Genomic DNA, 19,213 nt, shown 5'->3' on the forward strand with positions numbered 1-19,213 from the left:
ATTGCGAATGAAAAGATAATGCAATAAGTAACAAACATCACAATCTATCCTCATTTAAAATTTTTAATAAAATTTTGATATTTCTGAATTATGTTTTGCTAAATGAAATCAATGTTCAGAAAATTGGATCCTAATCTTTTGTTGAAAGAACTTGAAATCTTCCAAGCAATTGCAAATGAAGAGATGATAGAAAAAGTAACAAACATCCCAATCTATTCTAATTTAAATTTTAAGATAAAATGTTGACATTTTTTTTCCATCCAACAGTATTAGATAATCCTTGTCCGAAATATAACATTAAATATGGGATAATGATTATCTTGCAGAATAGCTTCTCTTTTCCACATTTGTTCACTTTATTTTCTTGGCTTCGGACATAGGCAAATCTTGAATTTAACCTGGAATTGCCAAAAAATTCTGAATAGTTTAGATTTTAATAGAGCAAGAGTGCAAAGTCCAGGGCATTTTGTATCTGGTGGTTGGTAATTTTAATAGTGTGACACCACAAGGGAACTCTAAAAGAGGGGAAGATTTGATCTGATGCTGCAATACTATTTGACACCACATGACTGCATTTTGTTGAGAAGTAGAAATTACTGTTTATCTTGAAGTTGTCACCATTTACAAAATCCAGATGTTTTTAAACTTTCAATCCACGTTTGGGTGACATCAGCAGCTGAACCTTCCATTTGTCAGTTCAACTCAAGTCTATAGAACATCATTACTCTCATCAACAGATTCAAACAAAAATAAGGACTTCTTACATTTTAAACTTTTATTTTTATGTACTATTGCTGCTTGGCTTTGTGATTCAAAATTTATTCTAAAATTCATTCTTGCTCTGAGTTTGAAGTTTTCTGTTTTTTTTTTTAAAAAACTCCTTAGGTCTTTCAGCAGCCAAATTGTTGAGAGAATCTGGGCTAAAAGTGGTGGTACTGGAGGCTCGTGACAGGGTTGGAGGCCGGACTTTCACAATCAGAGTAAGTCTGAAAGATTGCAAAACAAATTGCCAAGAGGAACAAGCTGGTAATCTTGTTTTGAAGTTTATTTTCTGCTAAAGATAGTTATTTGATTCAATTAATGATGCAATTTAAGCAATAAGGGATAGTTCATGTATATCAGAGGTGTTGGTTTATTTGCATGCAGAATATAATTTTTTTAAAAAATTTAGACATACTGCACGGCAACAAGCCATTTTGGCCCACGAGCCCATGCCACACAATGACACCAGTGAACCTACACCAACGGTACATTTTGAATGTGGGAGGAAACTGGAGCTGCCGGAGTAAACCCACACAGACATAGGGAGAACATAAAAACTCCTTACAGACAGTTGGTTCTGATCACTGGCACTGTAAAGGCATTGCACTAACTGCTATGCCAACCATGCCACCCATATTTAGCCTTCATTCATATGGAATCTTTAGGTTTCACACTGATCTTTTGTGTAAACATTGTTGGAAAGCGGGTAAACTGCATGGGTCTCCTTGTCCAACAGAATCACAATGTTTCCTTGCATGGATTAAAAGAAGTCCAATTTGTTTATTCCCATATTTTTACCTCATTGCTACCAATAGAAATTGTTTCCAAAAGTTATTGTCGGCTTTTACAGCATCAATTATCAAACTTGTACATTTATTTGCAGCAGGGTTTCTTTTTCAAATGATCAAGATACCTGGTCTAGTAATTGCTCTTCAGAGTCTTCCTGATCTTTGAATAAACTTTATGACTATTTGATTCATCTTGGCAAAGATCATTTGATTTTGTATTTTTTAACCAGGAAACCAGGGTCCTTTTATCCCAGTTGTGAGAGCACAACTTGCTCATAAGGCTGAAAACACACCAGCCTCTTTCAAGTCAAGTTTATTATCATTTAATTGCACAAGTACAACCTGACGAAGTAGCATTCTCTGGTCCTCAGTGCAACCAGACATAACACACATAGGGACAACAATACATATGCAGGACAAGAATTCATATATATATATATATATATATATATAGATCTATATCGATCGATATCAATATAGATCGATATATCGATATACAAATAAATAAATATTATCTTGTGAATATGAGAGTTTCTGACAGTTAGTATGAGCAGTTCATCATTCTCCTTGCCCGTGGTAAGAAGGAGCCTGGTGATGCTGGCTCTGATCCTCCTGTATCTCTTTCCTTCCAGGAGTAGCTGAAAGATGCTGTGTGCAGGATGGAAGAGGTTCTCAATGATTTTGTGCACCATCTTGAGACAATGATCCTAATAAATCACGTGGGGTGGTGGTGACGGAGACTCCAGTGATTCTCTCTGCCACTCTTATGGTCCTGTGGATCGACCTATGATCCATTTCTCTGCAGCAATCGTACATACAGTAATGCAGCCGACCAGGACACTCTCGGTAGAGCTTCTGTAGAAGGTTGACATGATGGTGGCTGGTAGCCCTGCCCACTTCAGTTTTATCAAAAAGTGCAGTTGCTCTTGCACCTTCCTAACAAGTGAGGAGATGTTGTGTCCACAATCGGTCACTAGATAAGTCACTCCTCTCTTCATTACAGACCTATTGATGGATAATGGAGAGTGGCCATTTCTGATCCTCCTGAAGTCCATGATCATCTCCTTCGTCTTGTCCACTTTAAGATTTGGGTTGTTGCTCTCTCACCATTTCATGAGATTTTCCACCTCTTCTCTGGAGCGTGATTCATCATTGTTGCTGATGAGGCCGACGATTGTTGTGTCATCTGCAAATATGATGACGCTGTCGGAGCTGGATCAAGTGATGAAGTTGTGTGTTGAAGTGTGAACGGGTACAGGCTAAGCACACAGCCTTAAGGTGCGCCAGGGCTCAGTGTGACGTTGCTCAATATTCTTCTACAGACACTGGCCTTTCCATTAGGAAGTTCAGAATCCAGTTACAGAGAGGGGTGTTGAGTCCTAGTGAGGACAGCTTCTCCACCAGCCTCTGATCGTATTAAACACTGAGCTGAAGTTGATGAGCAACAGGCATTGTTATCCAGATGGGTCAGGACTGAATGAAGGGACAAGGCTGTTAAAACTGGAAGTGGTCATCAGTTAATGTTTAAATTTTAATATTTCATTGTGTTTAACTCCTATTCTAACTTATTTATGTTAATATACTCTGTGGTCCTGGAGAAACACTATCTTATCTTTACCATGTGATCATGGTATGAATGATGAAGATGACCTAGTTTTTCATCCTTTTCTGCCCCTTTGCTCCTAAACATGCAAAATAACAGAATTTACACTGTGAATTTTCAGCCACCATGCTATGCGGTTCATGTGATCAACACTTGGTAATAGTGTCTAAACACAAGTTAGATAAAAGCTCCCATAAAACTTTCATTAATGGATAAAACAATACAAAATCAACTGTAAAACATAATAATATTAGCATTGAACAATAATACATTAAGATTGATAACATAAACAATCCATTTTCCAAAGAAAACATTAAAGTGGCCCAGAAGCAAAGTTCCCCCACACTTGTCCTTAGCATGTAGCAAGCAGTGTGAGGAACAGGAAGGGAGGGATTTAGGAGGTACACAAGAGGTGTTCACCGCAAAACTCATTCCCACAGGAAACATTAAAATAACAGTAAATACAAATAACTCATCGAGATAAAATTCACAAATACAGAATTGAGAATAAAAAATTATTAAAATGTATTTTTAACTCTGTTACACACATACATAGCCATGTTGACTATTCCTTACCAGTTTCTGGCTATCCAAATACTTGTATATCTGATCTCTTAGAACATCTACAAATAATTTACCTAATACTGACATCCGGCTCATTGGCCTATAATTTCCAGGGTTACTTTTGGAGCCTTTCTTAAACAACAGAACAACATGAGCTACCCACCAATCTTCCGGCACCATACCCATGGATAAGAATATTTTAAATATTTCTGCCAGAGCCCCTACAATTTCTACACTCGTCTCCCTCAAGGTCCAAGGGAATATCTTGTCGGGCCCTAGGGATTTATCCAACCTTAATTGTTTTAAGACGAAAAGCACTTCCTCCTCTTTAATCTATATCCATGATCTTACTAATCATTTTCCATTCTTCCAATGACTCTGTGCCCTTTTCCTGAGTGAATACTGATGGGGAAAAATACTATTAACACCTCCCCCATTGCTTTTGGCTCCATACAAAGCTGACCACTCTGATCTTCAAGGAGACCAATTTTGTCCCTTACATTTCTTAATATATCTGTAGAAACCCTTAGAATTTTCCTCCACATTGTCTTCCAAAGCAACCTCGTGTCTTCTGTTAGCCTTCCTGACTTCTTTCTTGAGATTTTTTTAAATACTCCTCGAGTACCTCATTAGCTCCATGTTGCCAATACCTGCTATACACCTATCTCTTCTTCCAAACCAGATCCACAATATCCCTCGAAAACCAAAGTTCCCTATGCCTGCTAACCTTGCCTGTCTTTGGTCTTTGGCTTGGCTTCGCGGACGAAGATTTATGGAGGGGGTAAAAAGTCCACGTCAGCTGCAGGCTCGTTTGTGGCTGACCAGTCCGATGCGGGACAGGCAGACACGATTGCAGCGGTTGCAAGGGAAAATTGGTTGGTTGGGGTTGGGTGTTGGGTTTTTCCTCCTTTGCCTTTTGTCAGTGAGGTGGGCTCTGCGGTCTTCTTCAAAGGAGGCTGCTGCCCGCCAAACTGTGAGGCGCCAAGATGCACGGTTTGAGGCGTTATCAGCCCACTGGCGGTGGTCAATGTGGCAGGCACCAAGAGATTTCTTTAGGCAGTCCTTGTACCTTTTCTTTGGTGCACCTCTGTCACGGTGGCCAGTGGAGAGCTCGCCATATAATACGATCTTGGGAAGGCGATGGTCCTCCATTCTGGAGACGTGACCCATCCAGCGCAGCTGGATCTTCAGCAGCGTGGACTCGATGCTGTCGACCTCTGCCATCTCGAGTACCTCGACGTTAGGGGTGTGAGCGCTCCAATGGATGTTGAGGATGGAGCGGAGACAACGCTGGTGGAAGCGTTCTAGGAGCCGTAGGTGGTGCCGGTAGAGGACCCATGATTCGGAGCCGAACAGGAGTGTGGGTATGACAACGGCTCTGTATACGCTTATCTTTGTGAGGTTTTTCAGTTGGTTGTTTTTCCAGACTCTTTTGTGTAGTCTTCCAAAGGCGCTATTTGCCTTGGCGAGTCTGTTGTCTATCTCATTGTCGATCCTTGCATCTGATGAAATGGTGCAGCCGAGATAGGTAAACTGGTTGACCGTTTTGAGTTTTGTGTGCCCGATGGAGATGTGGGGGGGCTGGTAGTCATGGTGGGGAGCTGGCTGATGGAGGACCTCAGTTTTCTTCAGGCTGACTTCCAGGCCAAACATTTTGGCAGTTTCCGCAAAGCAGGACGTCAAGCGCTGAAGAGCTGGCTCTGAATGGGCAACTAAAGCGGCATCATCTGCAAAGAGTAGTTCACGGACAAGTTTCTCTTGTGTCTTGGTGTGAGCTTGCAGGCGCCTCAGATTGAAGAGACTGCCATCCGTGCGGTACCGGACATCTCCATCGGGCACACAAAACTCAAAACGGTCAACCAGTTTACCTATCTCGGCTGCACCATTTCATCAGATGCAAGGATCGACAATGAGATAGACAACAGACTCGCCAAGGCAAATAGCGCCTTTGGAAGACTACACAAAAGAGTCTGGAAAAACAACCAACTGAAAAACCTCACAAAGATAAGCGTATACAGAGCCGTTGTCATACCCACACTCCTGTTCGGCTCCGAATCATGGGTCCTCTACCGGCACCACCTACGGCTCCTAGAACGCTTCCACCAGCGTTGTCTCCGCTCCATCCTCAACATCCATTGGAGCGCTCACACCCCTAACGTCGAGGTACTCGAGATGGCAGAGGTCGACAGCATCGAGTCCACGCTGCTGAAGATCCAGCTGCGCTGGATGGGTCACGTCTCCAGAATGGAGGACCATCGCCTTCCCAAGATCGTATTATATGGCGAGCTCTCCACTGGCCACCGTGACAGAGGTGCATCAAAGAAAAGGTACAAGGACTGCCTAAAGAAATCTCTTGGTGCCTGCCACATTGACCACCGCCAGTGGGCTGATAACGCCTCAAACCGTGCATCTTGGCGCCTCACAGTTTGGCGGGCAGCAGCCTCCTTGGAAGAAGACCGCAGAGCCCACCTCACTGACAAAAGGCAAAGGAGGAAAAACCCAACACCCAACCCCAACCAACCAATTTTCCCTTGCAACCGTTGCAATCGTGTCTGCCTGTCCCGCATCGGACTGGTCAGCCACAAACGAGCCTGCAGCTAACGTGGACTTTTTACCCCCTCCATAAATCTTCGTCCGCGCTCCAATGGATGTTGAGGATGGAGCGGAGACAACGCTGGTGGAAGCGTTCTAGGAGCCGTAGGTGGTGCCGGTAGAGGACCCATGATTCGGAGCCGAACAGGAGTGTGGGTATGACAACGGCTCTGTATACGCTTATCTTTGTGAGGTTTTTCAGTTGGTTGTTTTTCCAGACTCTTTTGTGTAGTCTTCCAAAGGCGCTATTTGCCTTGGCGAGTCTGTTGTCTATCTCATTGTCGATCCTTGCATCTGATGAAATGGTGCAGCCGAGATAGGTAAACTGGTTGACCGTTTTGAGTTTTGTGTGCCCGATGGAGATGTGGGGGGGCTGGTAGTCATGGTGGGGAGCTGGCTGATGGAGGACCTCAGTTTTCTTCAGGCTGACTTCCAGGCCAAACATTTTGGCAGTTTCCGCAAAGCAGGACGTCAAGCGCTGAAGAGCTGGCTCTGAATGGGCAACTAAAGCGGCATCATCTGCAAAGAGTAGTTCACGGACAAGTTTCTCTTGTGTCTTGGTGTGAGCTTGCAGGCGCCTCAGATTGAAGAGACTGCCATCCGTGCGGTACCGGATGTAAACAGCGTCTTCATTGTTGGGGTCTTTCATGGCTTGGTTCAGCATCATGCTGAAGAAGATTGAAAAGAGGGTTGGTGCGAGAACACAGCCTTGCTTCACGCCATTGTTAATGGAGAAGGATGTTACCTTGCCTGTAACCCTGACAGGAACATACAAACTTTATACCCTAAAAATTTCACTTTTTAAAGGTCCTCCACTTACCTCCCACATCTTTTCCCCAAAACAACTTATCTCAATCCACACATTCTAGATAATTTCTTATTTCCTCAAAATTGGCCTTTTTCCAATTTAGAATCTCAACCCAAAGCTCAGACTTATCCTTCTCCATAATTAATGAAAATAATGCCATTTTGATCACTGGCCCCAAAATGTTCCCCTTTACATACTTCTGTACTTGTCTCATAGGAGACAATCTCTGTAATAGGAGATCCAGTATTACACTCTCTCAAGTTGATACCTCCATCCATCCATCCATCCATCCATCCATTTTTATTTAAGCATATTTAAGAAAGTTATCCTGATTCTGTGTTCTAGGGTGACATAAAAATAGCACATCATGAATATTATACACTGAGCATAATTGCATGTCACCTATATTTTCCTGTTCTAAGGATGCACATCAAAGATGAACATTTTATGACCAATCTCCAAACATTTAGTAATTATTCCTTGACCAAACCAAGGTAAGGTTTCCTGTCCCTACATAACAAAACATTCCATTGATTCAACCAGTCAATCAAATTCACATTCCTCCAAAGATTACTTGCAGCCATATTAAGTTTTTGTATTATCATCTGTATCAAGATATAGTGAAAAGCTTTCTTTTGCCTGCCATTCAAAGGCTTACAAAGAATCTGCAAATTCTTGCACCATATTGCAAAATAAAATGAAAAGGCAAAGAAAGAAAATTCCTTCAAAGTCAGCCTTTGACTATTTATGGTTGCATTCCTTGCCAATGAATCGAACAGGAGTCTGTGCAGCTGCAGTGGCTGTGAGAGTGCTGGAGATGCCTCTGAAAGGACTCTTTTGCTTCTCTTTTTCCGTTACTGTGAGGGGCGCCAGACAATACTAATGGCAACTCTGTCTGGCTATGGCAGGCCTTAGTTAAACAGTATCATGTGCATTATATTTTTAGTGTATTATTACATGACAATAAAATGAATCTTGAGACATATACTTGCATTCTTGTGGAGGTTAATTGTTTGAAGAACAAGCCTGTTCCTTTTATGTTTACGGAAAACTTTAATTGAGCTCGTTGGTCAAGTTTGTAATGCCAAACCTGCTTGCTCAGTTGCAGGAACTATGCCTAACTTATTTAATAGGGCAGGGACATTTATTGCAGCATGTTTTATACTGACTGAATTAAAGTCACAAGTGTCACATAAAAATACTCTGTGACCCTAAACTTGTCGATTGGAATTCCATTAAAGTAACAGGAAGTTGATTTTAATTAATAATTGTCACCTCTAAGATTTCTTTGCACTAATGGGCACATTCATTCAGTTCTCCAGCTTATTGGTCCTGTGCTTTCTAAAATCTCATGTTAGCTGGAATAATAGCAGTGAATTTCCCACTGCTTTGGGGACCTGCATTTCCAGAGTTTCTCAGGGAAATGTTGTCAGTTGTGCAAGGAACACAAATATTGCTTTAATATCTGGGCCACTATTTGAATAGGCTTTCGAGCTAGAGATCTTTGGGAAATTGTCCTGTGCCTGCCAGTTTTCTTTTTGAGGAAAGTGACTCACTGTGTCTTTTTTTTTAAACTGAAATCTAAGGTGTTACTAATTTGGTGCAGCAGATTTTTCAAAAATGCGCTACTGTGTTATTTTTAGTATTTACTTTAGTACTCCTATGGCACTGTGATATTGCTGTGCAAATATTGACAAAGTGGATAAATCCTGAATAAAAGCAGTAATTAAGTGAATCATTTGGATTTTTTTTCTCTCAGAATTAAGATACTAAGTACAATTTTCACTAAATTTGTTGCTGCAGTCTGTATTCACTTCATAGACTTGTAAATTGTCACACAGTGAGTGCAAATAGATGGATAGCTTTCAGCTCCATGCAATGTTTACACATTCCAACAGTGATTTAAGATTTGAAGAGTTACATGCTCATGAAAATGTAAATCGTCTCTGAGTGGAATTTTAATTGTTTTCCTGTTATTTTTCACGTAGAATAAAAATGTAAAATATGTGGACCTGGGTGGAGCTTATGTGGGTCCAACTCAAAACAGAATCCTACGTCTGTCAAAAGAAATGGGCCTGGAAACCTATAAAGTGAATGAGGTTGAGAATTTGGTTCACTATGTGAAGGTAAGAATTGATACACTAATTTGTTAGCAGAGTATTTGATTGTTTCATATTATTAGTTGAGGAGAAGATGATTGAAATGCAGAGGCCACCATTTTGAAAATTTTTTTTGAATACAGTAGAATCCCCATTATCTGGCATACATGGGGATCGTGGATGTCGGATATGCAAATTTTATGGTTGACTGAGACTCACTCTTCCAATGCCTAACGAATACACCTGCATTAAGAATACAGAACCAGGATTTAATGTCATGAAGAAGTCATGAAATTTGGTGTTTTGTCGCATCAGAGTGCAAGCATTCATATTATAACCATCTTATGACATCACTATAACAAATAAAATAATAATATCAATAAAAGTGCATGAAAAGTAAGGCAGTGTCTTTGGTTCATGATTATTCAGGAATCTGACGGCAGCAGAAAAGAAGCAGTCCTTGTGCCACTGAGTGCTCATCATTTAAAAGACAAAATTCGGTGCAAAATGTGAAGTAACTTGAACAAAATCAGTATTATAGTCTTTCATTATGTTCACTTTAATCAGGTAATTTTCTTAACTTATGAAATTTAAATTCGGACCCCAGTCGCTGGTGCTGTAACAGTAATGCACAAGCTGCTACACTAAATGTGCCGCTGCCATAATTAACCTCCTCACCCAAGTTTACAGATAAAACCTTACTGATATACTTAATAAAGAATCTTACGAGGCAGGATTAGGGAAGACTCAACACCACTGCCATCTTCCCCTTCCATATCCTGTCCCCATCCTTCTGGCTCTGACTCGAGGGTCTCAGTCAGGCCCTAGGCGCACCTTCCTTGTGCTGACAATCCGCTCACCTCCACTCAAGTACAGATGGCAAAAAGGTGGCAAACCTGCACACGTCCAGTTAAGTCTCGGCACTCCCCTGCAGGGTCCATCTGCCCAGTCTTATTTATTGGAAATTCTATCTATTATTTATTTATTTGTCTCTACTCTCTCTCCCCCCACCCCACCTGGTTTTTTGAGTGTCCAGTTGATTGAATTCTGGATAATGGGGATAATTTTGTGGAAAAATAATGTGGATGAAGTAACAGAATTTTAGGAGGGAAAAATCACAGAGCTACATGACTTCTGACCTCTGTCAGCACTATTCCAATAAAGCCCAACATTGACTCAAGGAACAGCATCTCATTTTCTGTCTCAGCACATTGCAGCCTTTGGGACTCAACATTGGTGATCTCAAATTGTTAAATTCAATGTTCTCCTGTTTGTATCTGAACTTGTGAATGATGATGCAAGGTCATCCACCTTTCTGCCTACCCTGCTGAATAGTTTTAGCATTCTCTTTTATTTCAGATTTCCCTATCTGCTGTGTGTACCTCACAGTTCTAGCATTGTTTTCTCTCTAAAGGCTGCTGTCTTTCCCCTTTATTTACAAATCTTCAGGCAGATTAACAAAAGCTTTATTTAAAAAAAACCATTTTTGTTCAATTACATCTCACTATTTGTGTCATTTGGACAACCTTGAATCATAGACATTTCTTTGTTCTTTTACTTGTCTCTGCAACTTGATACACATTTGTTTTTTTTCACTTTTCTAATTTTAATGAGCTTGTTGACCTGAAATTTGAATTCTGTTTTCTTTCCTCACTGATGTTAATGGGCCTATTGATTAACTCCACTATTTTCTAATACTTTTTCAGATTTCTAGCATTCGTAGATTTTTCTGCTTTTTGGTAACTGTTTTAATGTTGACCTTGATTAATTGAATGTTTTCACTTTAAAAGGATCAAGAGTTCCTTGTGTGAAGTCCAGATTTAAAGTTAATAAAAGTGTATCTTTAGATTCTTTCCAGAAATGCTGTAATACCATCTGGGCAAATCAAACCAAAGGTTTTATGTTTAATTATATATCAAGAGATTAGATATTTCAAAAAGATAATTATCACTTTGTAACATAAAGTTTCTGAAGCTTTTGTTGATGTTCTTTATTGATCAGCAGAATATCCAAGGAAATAATACCAATCTCTTTAAGGACATATCATTAAATAGGTAGAGTAAACTAGTTGTAAATTGACTGACGTTGGAAAACCAATTGCAAATGAATAACATTTCAGATTATTGGTCATTGATTGGCCTTTATTTAAAGACCAGGAATGTGACGTAATTCAGCCATACTTAGAGCTGGTTGTTCATCTAGTCAAGCTGCTCTATTTTAGTTGTAGCACTGGCATGTCCATAGATATGTGAACAATTGCCCAGTGTCTCCTGTCTTGTTTTCCCAAATGGATTTATCATTGACTGTCAGAAGGACATGGAACCAGACAGCATAAGTTAGTGTAGTGGTTAGTGCAACATTATTAGAGCACCAGCAACCCATGTTCGAATCTGCCACTGTCTGTAAGGGGTTTGTATGTTCTTCCTGTGTCCGGGTTCTTCAGTTTTCTCCCACATTCCAAAGATATACAGAGTTAGTAATTTAATGTGCTACATGGGTATATTTGGACAGTGCAGGCTCATGACCCTGAAGGACCTGTTTATGCGCTGCACCTCTAAATTAAAACTAGTCCTTTTGGCTCACTTTATCACTGCTGGCAATCAAGTACCTATCTACTTTTATTTAATTTTTCAGCACTTGGTTTGTAGTCATCTATGCCATGATATTTCACATGCTCATCTAAATACTCTTTAAATATGAGAATTCCTTCTTCACCACCTTGAAGAACTTTTCAAATCTCAAACAACCTAATTCTTCCTCAAATCCTCTAAATCTTCTTCCCCTAATTTTAATCTTCTACCCTTGTCTCATAGTCTCCTCCTTTAAGAGGAAAATGTTCCTCATAATGTTGTATACCTGTATCAGAACACCCACCACCCCACCCCTCCCCAGACCAGCCTCTTCTGCTGAATCAAACTGAATCAAGGCAGCCCTCACCTGATCACCCACTCGATGATGGAGATTGAGATAAATGGGAAAAGAACTAACAGCTTCATCCATCCGGGCACTGCTCACAAATTCTCTTTCTCTGTTAGACCAATGAGCAGCACAATCTCAATGGCCACAAAGGACCAAGCTGCTGAGATCCGCAGGTATTGTAATGGTGGGGGGGGAAGAACATTATGATAACTTTCATTTACTTGTAATGCCACAGCACTGCATGCCGATCCTCCTGGGCCTCAATTTCCAAAGCCATTTCAGAAGTGTGATGATAGCATTAGGAGGAGCACAACTGCCCCTAAGGGTATAAAAGCCCCCACCTGTGGCCTCTCCACCCTCCGCATACCCTTTCCATCATTATTTGAGAACATGACCCCGGACTGCAAGCCCATTGTGACAAAGAGCAGTTGTATAGCACTGGGACCGTTGTACTGCAGAAATGCGCAAGAGGTCATAAGACCAATTCGTTGGTCGAAGATGTGCAGCTCCTGCATGCCAACCCTCAGTATGCCTATGTGGTGTACCCTGACGGCCATGAGGACGCAATCCCTGTCTGGGACCTGACACGTGCTGGAGACCCCTACCCGCTCCCAATCCCATTCAACCCAGATCCTACTTACGCTCCATCACCCCCCCTCAGGGACTTGGTGCAGGTTAGCAACACATCCCATGTGCCCCGGACCCCCTTCTAGGTGCTCCGACCACCACGACTGCCCCCACATGCAACTGAGCCCCTTTTCCTATGGAGACTGTCCTCCCTCCTCAGTCTCAGGACACAAGACCGGCAATTGAACTGTCCAGTACACCACCGGCAGAACTGCAAAGGCCACAGAAGCAGAGGAGACCACCTGACCGGCTGAGCCTCTAGAATTTTAACCTGGCGGGATTTTTTAAAAGAGGGTGTGAATGTGGTGATAAGTATGTATGACTGTGTATGGGTAGCTGGCCCATCCACTGATAACTCCTCCCCTTGTGACCTGACCATAAAGGTTGACCTCCCTCCTCCCTCCTTCACTTGAGCATATGGAATCAGGCCAGCTATAATCTAAAGTGTATTAAAGCCTATTGTTTCTCACTCATTGACTTTGGAGTTATTGATCATTATTTCCTAGTGCTCTAAAATACTTGGGTGTAGCTGAAGTAGTAAAATTAAATAATAATCCTTAGAATATTGTAACCCTTGGGAGCTTTCTTAGCAGCTTTTTAGAAATTTGTTTTAACTCCGTGTATAGGAGAGATTTGGAAGGCTGGGTGTTGATGTTCTCACACCAGCACTGCTTGGAACAGCCTTGGATGTTGTGCCCAATGGAGACATTGGGGAAAAATAACAGATGTGGGTGGAGATGCGAGGAGAGATAAGAATAATGGCTTTTTTGAGGAGTTTGTAGAAATAGAATTTGTTCTGGCATTAGTTTTATCTTTGTATCCTAATCTAGAAGGCCACAGATGTGGGGCAGGAAAAAAGGGGGCTGCTTGCTACAATGCAGAGTGCATACTAATGTTTTACTTTGAGATCACATGAATTTGTGTCTGATATAATCTTTTTCTTGTTTGCTTAAATATATAAATACTTGATATATCCCTTTGGTAAGCAGATATTCAGCTGAGACCCTGGGAGACTGCTTCAAGTGTGATAGCAGGAGAAAGGGCTCTCTCAGGTAGTTGCTATCTGCACTCTCCATTGCTATCACATCCTGTGGGGACGAGAACTATATACAATGCTTAAGTGCAGTCTCAGCAATTTTTGATGATTTTGACATGAAACTAATCTTGGTACTTTGATGACTCAGTATCTTGGCCTTTGAAGGTAAGTGTAGCAAATGTCTTTCTCACTGCCCTATCCACCTGTGTCATCACTTTGGAGGGGCTATGGGCTTAGTTTATCAACACTTATAATGTCCCCCATTTGCTCTCTATGCCCTACTAGAATTTGACTTCATTACCAATGACCTTGAACTGTGAGTAATATGCCTGCCATAAATGCTAGAAATTTAAAAAAAAATTTTTTTTAAGACTTTATTTAAAATTTTATAGAAATTAAAAATTTAAATTTAAACATACTGCATGGTAACTGGCTTTTCCAGCTCATGAGCTCGGACCATATAATTGTACAACCTACAATGTTTTTGAAGGGAAGGAGGAAACCAACGTAGACACTGAGAGAATGTACAAACTCCTTACAGACAGCACCAAGTTCAAATCTGTTGCTGGTGCTGTTACAGCACTGGACTAAACATTAACTCACTGTGCCACCCCAAGTGCTAGGCAATAATCATTAACAAAAGCATATATTTGCTTTGTGTCAAAAGGCATTGCAATTTTCTAATCTCTTAACATTGACATCCTGGAGATCAGCGTATTTGTAACTTCCAGAAGGATGCTGTTAGCTCCTCAAATCCATTTATACTTTTTTGACATGCAATATAGTTCATCCCATTCCCTGCTCTACTCCATTGCCCATCCAAACCAAACCTCTCAAGTGCCTATTTATTTTTCTTCTGAAATCATTGATTATCTTCAAAAGCACAAGGTCATTATCACACCTATCATACTTGAAAATTTTCCATCCCTTCTCCTTGCCTCTTTCCCAAAACAAAGTCTTAGAGCAAAATAGAACAGGAACAGGCCTTTGGCCCAAGGAATCCACACTGACCATGAACCACATATTTAATACTAAACCTACATTAAACTGCTCTTTTTCTCTACTTCTCTCAACTCCCCCCAGATTCAACCACTCACCTATACCCCAAGGCCAATTTAAAGTAGTCAATTAACCTACAAACCACCATCTCTGGAATGCAGAAGGAAACTGGAGAACCTGGAGAAACCTTATAATGACAGGAAAGATGTGCAGGCTCCACTCCGACACCACCCAAAATCAGCATTGAACTGGTGTTTGTTGTGCTGCGAAATAGCAGCTCTCCAGTTGGGCAACTGAACTATTTTATGAGATGTATATTCAGGTCTCTGTACTATCAGTTAATAAGAACAGCTCTTCTCTCTCTACCTTGTGTAAACTTATCATAGCCTTGCATATTGAGTTAAACAAGAAAATCTGCAGATGTTATGATTACTTTAATACACAAGAATGCTGGAGAAATTTCGAAGGGAATGCAGGGTTCTTTACCTACCAAAGATTCATAACAATATTTCAGGCCTGAGGCCTTTGAAAATGTTATGTTAATTTGCTACTTAAAGAATCCTCAGATCACCTTTGGGCAAGGTGTAGTACCTGTTTAGCCTCCCAATCAGGGTCATGAGAAGCCATAGATTGCAGATGGTGGATGGTTTTTGCAACCAGATTCTACAAATTGGAATTTATGGTTGTAAAACTAAAAACGCTGGGCAGATGAATCTACCCAGAATTCCAGACAGCAGGATTTTACTGAATACTGAATTTGAGATTTTTTTTACTCTCAGGGTATATGTTGTCTTTTGCATTCAATTAAGCAAATAATATGTATTTCTTTAGTTATTTTGTAGTTTTTTTTTTAAACCAAGTACCAGTTCAGTTGCAGGAAGTAAGAATTTCAGTGCTGTGTAATTGACCATACACTCATCATGATCAATGAACCTGTGCTCGAGGCATCCCAGTCACCCTCCTGAACCTCAGTGGAAGGGGGAGGGTTCTCTGCTCTGGTCCGCTGATTCTCCCAGAGCCCACAGTCCTTGTGGTCTAGGCTGACAAGCATGGATGCCATCTTCAGCACAGAACTCCATTGCTCCTATGGATTTTAAAAAAAGATGTGCCAGCCGTGTCCTACAGTGGGTTAAGCCATCAGGCAGGATGGCCAGAAAGTAGAACCCTATGCAGGAGCATTGAAATACCATTCTCTGCTTCCTCGCTCCTCCTGGGTCCACACCAGCAGCAGAGCCACTGAGGAGTTTGATGGTGGAGGGGTAGCAGCTGTTCCTGAACCTGGTGGGGCAAGTCTTGTGGCACCTAGACTTCTTTCCTGATGATAGCAGTGAAAACAGAGCATGTGAAGGGCGGTGTGGATCCTTGATAATTGCTGCTGCTCTGATGGGATTCATGTTCCCTGAAGATGTTCTCAATGATTGGGAATGTTTTACCTGTGATGTCCTGGGCTATATCCATTACCTTTCGCAGGGCTTTTCGCTTGGAAGCATTGGTCCTGGCAACCACCAAGTGCGTTAGGAGGAATCATTTGGCAAGAAGCCATGCTATTTCACTTTTGAAAGTTCCCATGTTCCTTTCATGCTATCAGAGAGAGCTAACATTTTCCACTGCTATTTAAATGATAGGCATTTTATTTGTTGAAGTGTTTCTGTACGCTCATGTCTGAGTTTCCAAGTAACACAGTCATATATAAAGGACTGGAATATATTTCAGTCTATACATTTATTTTTCTCAACAAACATCTGTGTAACTCCCTTTTAAAAAGGCCAAAATTATCGACTTTGAGTTATGACCAAGGTTGAATATTCCAGACATTGAACAATAGTGGGGGAAATCAGGTTCTATTAAAATTGATTTGGAAGTTAAATGAGGATAAAAATCTAACATCATGAATTCTATTTTAATTAGAACTCTCAACAGCAGGAAAATGCCAGAGGAATTTGATTTCCTCCCCCGCACCCCCCCAGCCAGCTTCCACTTCTCAATTTTATCTGCCAAATAGTTCTCGACAGGATCTGAGTAAATTGCTCTTGAGGATAAATGGGCTGAAAAATTTGTAGAATTTGAATACTCCTACAAAATTCCCTTAATTTTCATGTCGTGACACAGTGGCACAGGAAGCAGTGCTGCTGTGTCGTGGCTCCAGCAACGCTTGTTCAATCCTACCCTCTGACTATATTCCCTATGATTCATGGGTTTCCATTTCTTTCCACATTAAAGATGTGCTTATTGGTAAATAGTAGATTATCCTTGTGTAGATAAGTGATTGTAGAATCGGCTGGAGTTGTTGGGCATGTGAGAGTAAATAGATTTCAGAGCATTATGTGAAGGAAAGGGGCTGATGGAATTGCTCTGAGAGCATTGACTGATGGATCAAGTGAACAATCTGAAAATATATCCCACCATAAGCAAAATGTCTGTTCTAATAAAGCATATAATGGCTGCCTGTTTTAGTTGTGCTATCACCCTGAGAAAAGAATACCTTTTAACATAATTGTGCAGTTATTTATCAGCTCATCTATCTCAACAGGCAGGCCTTGTACTTTGGGAATATTCAATTCCATTTGAGTAATTTCAGCAAATTCTGCAGCTTGATATAGCAGAGAATTGTTGGAGAGTTACGCTGTTAAAGGAAGAACCATCTTCACCCTGAGTCCTTAAGCAAGACCCCATTACTCTCTGATTGTATGGCAGTATTTTGAATCATGGTTTCACCCTATAATTTTGTAATTTGGTCTGTAAAAGATTTGGGGAAAAATTTCAAAAGCATTTCTGGTGGGTAGCAGATGTGAATAAAATGTTTTTTTGTGGGAATCGTGCTGGCTTTCTGCTCAATTACAAACTATCCCCTTAAAAATTAAGAAATGCAGATCAGAAAAAGTGAAATTCATGTTTAAATTTTGCAATAAAAATTGCAACTATTTTTGAACCTAGTATTTCCCCCCTCCCTTTCTACACCCCCGCTCCCACCATTTTACTGACCTCTTGCTCTCTTTCTCTCCCCCAACTCTCTCTCTGCTGGTGGCTGCTTTGTTCTCTTAATATTTGCATTTCAAATTTACAGCATCTGCGGTATTTTGTTTTCAATCAAGGCCCCTAATTAGAATGCAAAAAGTTTACCAATTGGATTTGTGGTACTTGCTAATAACAGAAATCATGGTCAAAATGGTCTTCAAGGATGCTGGTCTCTCTTAATTCTATCTTGTTGGCCATTCTGTGCCTAATCATCTGCACAGGTCTGTCTGTGATTGAATCTATATTGGATTTGGCTTGAGGCAGTAGCACAGTTCAAGATGCTAAAATTCCACCTCTGCCTTGGCCTACTGTTAGCAGTCATTTTCTAATAATGTATTTTTGGATTTTGCTATTCTTTTGCCAGAAAGTATTTTAATTTTTTGGTGCATTTTGGTGTTGAGATTTTTCAGTCTATGCTGAAATGTGCATTAGGGGAACAATAACCTTTCTTGGGTACTGTGGTGCTCTTTGAATTCTCCACATAACAACAGTGCTTTCAATTGGCAAGGGTCTGTGCCCAAGATGGCTGCACCTATTAATTGGCAGCAACTACAAGGGGCTGCAGACTCTGGGGGAAATGGAAGACTGGAGCAGGGCACCAGAGGATGGGAGGATCACACCCCGCACCCCCCCCCCCCCGCCCCGCCGGTCTGAGAAAAAGAAGCGAAGGAGTGGACTTGTGGGGACGGTGACCACGCGGCAGATCAGTAAGGGGGCTGTGCAGCTGAGGGACCAGTGCATGCGCCGGGCTGCTGGTGACTCGAGCAAGGAACCCATGGAAGCTGTGGGTTGCTGAAGACTGCTGTTGGGAGACTTGCGCCGGGCTGCTGACTGCTGGAGACTGGCTCGAACTGGCTGGAGGGGTATCGGGTATTGGAACCGGGATGTGAGAAGGGTTCCTGACTGTGTCGAAGGTTCAGATCTGGAGCTTGGGTTGCCAATGGTTTGGGCTGGACTCTTTGTGGCTGCGGGGGCTTTTGTTTCTCTCTCTCTGACTGTAAGATTGTTGGAGGTGCTTGGGTAATTCCTGCCAGTGGTGAATCTGTCTGACTTGCAGCAGGAAAAAAGAAATTTCATGTAATATGACACATTATTATGATAATATATTGAATTTTGATCTTGAACAGATCCCACAATGTAAGGCAAGGTGTGTTGAATTAAATGAATATTTAGTATATAGACACTCACTTGGACCAGCACAAGGTGAACATCACCTTCTATTTTCCTCTGCTACTAAGGAAGAGATATGGCTGCAATTATAGACTAGGATGAAAGAATTGAGCAAACTACCCTCTGGAGAAACTCACTGGGTCAGACAGTATCCATGGGTAGAAATGGCCATTCAATGTTTTGGGTCAGCAAGACTTAAGATTTATAGAATATGCAACTTCACCTTTTTTA

At 41.2% G+C, this 19,213-nt stretch overlaps 1 protein-coding gene across 3 annotated transcripts in view; it reads left to right on the plus strand.

Annotated features, from left to right (window-relative positions):
• The window catches only part of mao (monoamine oxidase), a 134,064-nt gene that overhangs the window by 46,855 nt on the left and 67,996 nt on the right, over positions 1 to 19,213 (plus strand). For all 3 annotated transcript variants that reach the window (XM_069889301.1, XM_069889302.1, XM_069889303.1), the window contains exons 2-3: positions 886 to 980; positions 9,106 to 9,243. In XM_069889301.1, coding sequence (XP_069745402.1) covers positions 9,187 to 9,243 — 57 coding nt within the window. In that variant the 5' untranslated portion in view covers positions 886 to 980; positions 9,106 to 9,186. The remainder of the gene's footprint in view (positions 1 to 885; positions 981 to 9,105; positions 9,244 to 19,213) is intronic.

The sequence above is a fragment of the Narcine bancroftii genome, chromosome 7 (genome assembly GCF_036971445.1).
Source record: "Narcine bancroftii isolate sNarBan1 chromosome 7, sNarBan1.hap1, whole genome shotgun sequence".
Lineage (NCBI taxonomy): Eukaryota > Metazoa > Chordata > Chondrichthyes > Torpediniformes > Narcinidae > Narcine > Narcine bancroftii.